Below are 7,888 nucleotides of genomic sequence, written 5' to 3'. Positions count from 1 at the left end.
ATGTCTTCATCATTTCGAGGTCCGGAACACTTTGACCCTGGAACTACCAACCCTGCAGCGGCGTGGCAACAATATAAGGCCACTTTCAAGATTTACGCTACGGCCTCGAAACTTTGCAATGAACAAGCTGAAACGCAAGTAGCAACTTTTCTTTATATCATTGGCCCTGGGGGTTGCAATATATATGACAACCTCACGATAACGCTGCCTGACGGCCAAATACACCCCACTTTGGAGCAAATCTATACAGCCTTTGATAATTATTATGCCCCTTATGATAACCCAGATTATCATAGTTACAAATTCTTTCACACCAAGCAAAAACTCCAGCAACCATTTGATGACTTCCTCACAGACCTCCGTTCTCAGGCACGAAATTGTGGCTTTCGTGACCTCTCTGACTCGCTTCCTCGATATCAAATACTGGCTGGAATCCATAAGACAGAACTTCGCAAACAATTGTTCTCTCATCGTAACTTAACTTTAGAGCAGGCCATTACTATCTGCCAGGCTGATGAGACATCGACTAGACATTCCGAATTAGTTCATGGGACAACATCGATACAGCAAACTGCTGCCGCAGACGCTCTACTACACGGACAAGGACACCGACATGTACGTTCACAACCTTCGTTAACTACAGTCACTCAGCGCCCACGGAATGATTTTTCATCCCGCCGACCGTGGCACCCACAACCCATACAACGTCTTTCCATAACACGGCAACAGTCAACACAGCACCAACAAAGGGGATCCAGCCGTTCATCTATGCCAATGGCTGCTCATAGTGTATGTTCAAACTGCGGCTTACAGCATCACCGTCAAGTCAGATGTCCGGCCGCGAACTCCATATGTCATAACTGCCACCGACGAGGCCATTGGGCTGGTCTCTGCCGTTCCCGGACGTCTCAAACTCTTGATGCTGTTAATATTGACTATTACCCTGATACAAGCACTGACTCTATACAGTACCCAGTGGACTCACTACCCCAAGGAAGTTACTTCCTGGATCCATTACGAGTCGACATAGACGATCAAATGTCAATTGACGACTCCTCAAACTTTTGGCTATACTCTATAACGGCTTTATGCAATGCCACTAGTGACCTTCAATCGCAGAACACTGAAGATGAATGGTATGAATCCATACACGTTAATAATATTTATGTTTTATTCAAACTAGACTCTGGTTCGCAAGTAAATATTTTGCCCCAGCTCATCTACAACACACTCACGACCCGGCCGACGTTACACCCTCCACCAAAACAAATAATTGCATACACCGGCCACAGGGTGCCAATTCTAGGAGTTGTGGAGCTGTATTGTGCTTACTCTACTACTTCGCATCAACGTCTATTGTTCTCTATAACTCCGAATCAAGCTACTCCCATTCTTGGAGCTCGAGCTCTGGAGACTCTGGGACTGGTACAACGTACGAGACAAAGTATTCCCCAAGATATGGCGATATCAGCATCTATGGTACACACACCGTCGGGGCAAGAAAGCCCTAGGGTCATCATCGATCAATACGCAGATGTCTTTGATAGGATTGGAAAACTTCCGATAAAGTATCAAATTCAGTTGAAACCTAATGCCATGCCTTTTGTATCTATAGCCCATAAACTACCATACGCATTAGAACAGCCAGTTTATGATAAACTACAAAAAATGTTGAAGGACGGGATTATCACGCCAGTGCAAGGCCCGACGGAATGGGTGCACCCGATGGTGGTTCAGCGGAAGTCAGATGGAGGAATACGCATCTGCCTGGATCCTCGTAAATTAAATCCAGCGATAAAGAGACCACACTGTCAGATGCCGACTGCACAACAGATTTTCTCCAAACTCCACGGAAGCACTATTTTTACGGTCCTAGATGCGAAAAGTGCTTTCTGGCAAGTGCAACTTACGGAGTCCAGCTCATACCTATGCACGTTCGCCACGCCGTTTGGAACCTTCCGATATTTACGTCTTCCCTATGGCATCTGCACCGCTTCAGAAATTTTTCAACAAGTGATGTATAAATTGTTTCCTCCAGAACAGTTTTCTAACACTCATATATCGACAGACGACTTTCTACTCCATGCTACGGATCTCGCTGCTCACAACCAGCTCCTCAAAAGAATTTTGGAGAAAGCCAGGCAGACTGGCTTGACATTTAGCTCAAAGAAACTACAACTTGGAGTAACAAAAATAAAATATTTGGGCCACATTATTACTCCAGACCAAATTGAGGTTGACCCTGAGCGAGTAAAGGCCATAGTCGATCTTCCACCGCCCTCAGATAAACGGGCCCTTCAAAGATTCTTAGGTATGGTGAATTACGTTACTAAATTCTTGCCATCGTACTCAGAACAAGCCGCCCCGTTACGAAAGCTTCTGACGAAAGACGCGATTTTCCTTTGGGACGAAAATAAACAGGTTGTACTTGATAAACTGAAAAATTTACTCTCTAATACCCCGATGTTAGCAGCTTTCAATCCCCAATATCCATGCAAGATTACGGTCGATGCTAGTTCCACTGGAATCGGAGCAGCTCTTCTTCAAAACGATCAACCCATCGAGTACGCTTCAACGACTCTAAACCCGACGCAGAAGAACTATGCCCAGATAGAGAAAGAGCTACTAGGAATTGTATATGCCTGTGAAAAATTTCACTACTACATTGTGGGGATGCATGTAGCCATCGAAACCGATCACAAACCCTTACTTTCCATCATCCACAAACCAATGCACCTGTTGTCACCACGGCTCCAGCGTATGATATTACGTCTACTCCGCTATAAATTCACCTTGTCATATGTTCCAGGCACAAAGTTACCAATAGCCGATACTCTATCCCGGGCATCTCTTTCACGTTCTGAAATCGACACAACGGAAATGGAAGGGTTATACGCTGCTGTCCACACGCTAACTGTCCTGTCTGAGTCTAAACGCATGGAAATTCAGAGAGAAATGCAGCAGGATGCAACAGTATATTTATCAAGGTTGGCCAGCGTCCCAAAAGAAATTACCCTTAGAACTTTCAGCGTACTGGGCATACAAGGAAGAGCTACACGAAGCGGAAGGACTTATCTATCGTGGGAATCGTCTGGTGATACCTCCAGCGCTCAGACCCGAGGTCATGAAACAGCTGCACTCAGTCCATCAGGGTGCCACGTCTTGTCTGGCGAAGGCGAAAATGCACGTATTCTGGCCACAGATAACTAAAGACGTAACCAATTTTGTGAAGAACTGTACTACATGTCGCTCCAGAGATTCATCCAATCCACCTATTAAAATACAACCTCATCCTGTCCCGAATCTCCCTTGGGAGGCAGTGGCCACGGATCTGTTCCAGGTAGAAAATTCGAAACTAATTATATTGGTCGATTACTTCTCAAAATTTATAGAAGCCCAAGAATTGAAAACCACCACTGCTGATTCCATCATAATATTTCTAAAACCACACTTTGCACGCTACGGAGCTCCACAACGCTTGGTATCGGACAACGGTCCACCTTTCTCATCTTTTAAATTCAAAGAATTTCTACGCATGTGGAACATACAACATGTAACAAGCAGTCCTTACTACGCCCAATCCAACGGTATGGCAGAACGTTCAATTCAAACCATTAAAAATCTATTAACCAAAGCTAGACGTGAAGCCCGAGATCTACACTATGTCCTGATGGAGTATAGATCAACTCCGATTGGAAAACTACCTACACCAACGGAGATGCTGATGGGCAGGCAGATCAGGACCCCCATTACGACAACAAGTACGGCCCTTCAACCGCAATATCCAATAACCTATATCCAAGAAGAGCTCCGAAAGAATCAACAACATATGGCTTCCACAAATCATCACGTACGTCTCCCGAAACCGACATTTTTTATACAGGAGACCTTGTATACTATCAGAATGGACCCAGAGACTAGTTGCCAGCGAAAATAGAAACCCCTGCAGACGAACCGCATTCATATATCATAAAGGACAAGATGGGGAGTGTTTCGTAGGACACGAGTTAACCTACGTCCCCGCCAGAAAGAGGACTCAGAATATATTCCATCTAGTCCTCCAATAGATAGCGCTCCCGAATATAATAAAACAAATCTTAGAGATACGCAATCAAACTTCAAAGGCAAAGCAGCATTCTCATTTATTACTCAACAACCACCCAACCGAACCATACTGCAAAACCAAATCTCAGTTCAGCATGTCATCCCTCAGACCTCAACGCAGCTTCAACATGCAGCCAGTTACAATCCACTTAATTCTCAACAATCTGCTGTCCCTCTGCCACAGCCACCTCAACAAACAACACTACCATCACTCCAGTATCCGAGGCTAACCACTCCAATTCCGTATAGCGCAAAACCATCAGACCACACCTACTCGTTGCCGACCAGTCCAGTTGCACAGCCATCAGCAAACCAAGACAAAATCCAACATCAAACTCCGGGAAGACCATTGCAAAGAGCCTCAACAGCGATGTCACTATATAATCAGCGAATTCCTGTCTCACCATTCCCAGTAACCCGTGCGCCATTTCCAAAACATCAAAGTCAGGAACCAGATACGGTAACTACTCGTTATGGTCGGATTATCACGAAACCCCATAAACTAAACATTTAAAAAAAAGTTGTTGTAATAGATGGCGCCGGTTTAGTTATAGATCACAGGTGGCGTTGTAAGTGAATACAAACAAGCCCGGAAAACTGTATATAAGGCTGAACAATACGAATAATCGCGCAGTTGATTTTAATGTATAATCATGTTTTAATAAACTTATCTACATATTTATAGTGATATCTTTTAAACTAAAACAGTTAACAGCACGGTAACCAACTTTATCTCCTCGTTTATTTTTCTCACTCTCTGTACTAAGTCAAATAAACTTTTGGTTCACAGCGTCTTTGTCACAAATTACAGTTAAAATTTTGAAACCAACACCAGATAAATGCTCAATTCCTTCCCAAACTATAGAATAGAGATCTTCTGACGAAAGCTTGTCCACTGGAAAAAATGAGTAAGGATATATAAACTTGCTGATAACTCTTCGAACCATAAGCTGCAAGATATGAGTGGCAAGAACAGGTGGCTTTTCTTCACTTTTTAATTTCATACTCTCAATTTCAGCATTCTTCATCTTGTTTCCAAAATCATTCAAGTTTGAAAAACCTATAAGTTCCCCTGTCCCGCTATTGAAGACTAAATCTTCCTTTACTGAAATCTCATCCAAGATTAATGAAAAGTACTGCTGGTGATCTTCGGCATTATCAAAACTAAATTGCCTCCTCATTTCAACAAGTGCAGAATCTTTAAAACCACTTTCCCCTGTTAAGTCTTTTGAATAATTATACAATGTCTTTTTTGAAGGAAGAGTAAAGGTTTGTTTCATTGCATCATAGCAGGAAGGAGATTTAGATCGGAGGTACAAACAATACTGAATTATGGCCGGATGCCACTTACGGGGCCTTGAAATATTACATTTCAATATTCGAAGCTGTTCACGCAGAAATAATTTCTGAAAAATTCCTTTACTTCGAAAAGGATTTTCTTCTATAATTCTCATGAAATCTTCTTTGTCTGCTTCTGTTAGAAATAGACCATCCTCAAAAATTGATTTACGAATATTTTCTTCTAATCTTCTCCCTCTCCTTTTCAAAGCTAAATTTTTAATTCTCAGAGCTGCTAGACGACTTTTAAGAGAGCCTTTATTGCTTCTTGGTTTCTGGATATCCTTTTCTCTTTTTAGGCGTTTCTTTAAACTTCTTCGGGCTTTGCTACAGCTTGAACAAACATTTGCTTTAGTGCTTTTAAACAAGAGTGTGCACTTCTGTGAACGTAATAAATAACCTTTTTTTACAGTAAACAGCTGATTTTAACTGGTGGTTCTGAAATTTATCCATGATATCATCAGATAAGCCATGGCAAACCTTCCATTTGTCTGCTTCATTCATAATGTGTAGCAAATCATTAACAGATTTTATTGGAACCTTTAAAAATCTTGATGACGAATAAATTTCATGATCTTCATTTAAATCAGTGTCACAAGTGGAAAAAACAATTTTCATGGCTGGTGATATATTAATACGAAAACAAATTTTCTCAGTTATTTGTTTTTCAAATATTAGGTTATTGCTGGCTAATCCAGGATCATTTTTTAATTTCAGATACCAATGCGCTGATTTCAAATTTTTAACTTGATGCAATAAAAATTCTTTGGTGAGCGTCTCGAAGCTGCATGATTCCTTACTAACATGTTGTTCGGGTTGATTGTATTCAGGACTGCTTGCTTCCATAACTACATTGCTGCTTTCTAAATTCTGATCATCAATTAGCATTGCTTTCGAATTTTGAGATATCTTAGTAGGATCTAGTTCTTCTTTTTCATTTTGCAACAAAATAAAATTTTGTTCATCTTCTTGAATTCCTGGTTTTGAAAAGACTACTTCCACAGAAATTGCAGCATAATTATGCTCTTGGAATATTTGCTGCAAAAGAAATGAAGAATTTAGTACAATTAACTACAAAGTATAATTAGCATTTCCCTTACTAATATTTGAAATTTAGGAATTTCTGTTTCTCTCATTGGGTCTGGAAAAATGGCGGTGGGGCCATTGCCACCAATGAAGTGTTTTGAGCAGACAAAGTGGTGATTTTTTACATTTGCAACTGTTATATCATTACGATTTATAGCACTAATCCACCGTTGACATTTCTCAATGTCCATACTAGGCTTCGGAACACGAAGGAAAAACACCCCATCCATTTCTTTCTTCTTCGAGGTATCATGGTTCTTGCAGTGTTTGAAAATGCAATATTTCTTCATTGTACGACCGTGAGCCTTTGACTTTAGCTTGTATAAATACTTGTTTTGAAAAATTAGGCACGATCTAGAAAAGGGTAAATTTTGAAACATTTTGTAAAGCAGGATCTATTAATTGATGTACTTACCAAGTTATTAAATTAACCAAATTCCATGAAGAAGACAATGAACTTTACCCTTGTCGTAACCAAGGAGGATGATTCTGAAATGCCCCTTCAGCGTTCTTGACCTCCAACTATTTCCAATCGTTCAAAATAGATGGCACGACGTTCAAATTTAAAGCCAAAATTTCCCTCATGAAGGCAAGGATGGCGGGACATTTTTACAGACCGAAAACGAAGCTCATTCTCCCTCCCTATCCTATATCCTCCTTGGTTCGAACTTCCGAATAGAGAGTTTTTAGCACAATATCGAGTGCCGAAAGACGATGTAAGTAACTTGTGCGAAATATTAAAGAATTAAACAAGCAGTATGTAGGCGCGTACGTGATAACTGTTGAACAGGAAGTTCTAGCTGCTCTGATGTTTTATGGCTCTGGTTCGTTTCAACAAGTAGTAGCAAGTAGCTACGAAAAAGGGATGAACCAACCATCTGTCAGTAGGGCAACAGGAAGAGTAAGTGAAGCCATTATGGCTAGAATGTGTGCATTTCCCACACAACCAGAGTACGCTGAAGAAACCAAGGTACGTGCAAATGACTTTATTCAACATATATTACACTAATTCTGAGTTTTACTTTTTAGAGGTCATTCTTGAGTAGGTGCGTGTTACCACACATTCTTGGAGCGTTGAACTGTACACATGTCAATTATTCCATCAATGTACACATAGTCTGCGATAATCATCTGAAAATTACCAACCTTGTTGCTGGCTGGCCAGGCTGCATCCATGACTCATTTATTTGGTGTCACTCGGGTATGTTCAGAGATTTCGTGCATAATAGAATGCCTGTGGGATATCTGCTGGGTGACGCGACCCTGTGTTATGACTCCATTTCTAAACCCTAACACTCCAAACGAGGTTGAATTTAACATACGCGACAAGCGAGGTATTCCATAACTTTCGCCAAAATTT

At 41.2% G+C, this 7,888-nt stretch overlaps 1 protein-coding gene across 1 annotated transcript; it reads left to right on the top strand.

Annotated features, from left to right (window-relative positions):
* Positions 1-3,210, top strand: LOC149933325 (uncharacterized). Its single transcript, XM_090157269.1, has one exon. The coding sequence runs from the start codon at positions 1-3 to the stop codon at positions 3,208-3,210; it is 3,210 nt and encodes a 1,069-aa protein (XP_090013395.1).
* The last annotated feature ends 4,678 nt before the right edge of the window (positions 3,211-7,888 follow it).

Source organism: Leiobunum rupestre, chromosome 8 (assembly GCF_980474605.1).
Source record: "Leiobunum rupestre chromosome 8, qqLeiRupe1.1.hap1, whole genome shotgun sequence".
NCBI lineage: Eukaryota > Metazoa > Arthropoda > Arachnida > Opiliones > Sclerosomatidae > Leiobunum > Leiobunum rupestre.
Note: the sequence above shows the minus strand (reverse complement) of the source record. Positions and strands in the feature narration are given on the sequence as shown.

Bases quoted from the DNA above. Each gene is read 5' to 3' on its own strand.
- LOC149933325 (XM_090157269.1), top strand. From the start codon at position 1: ATGTCTTCATCATTTCGAGGTCCGGAACACTTTGACCCTGGAACTACC.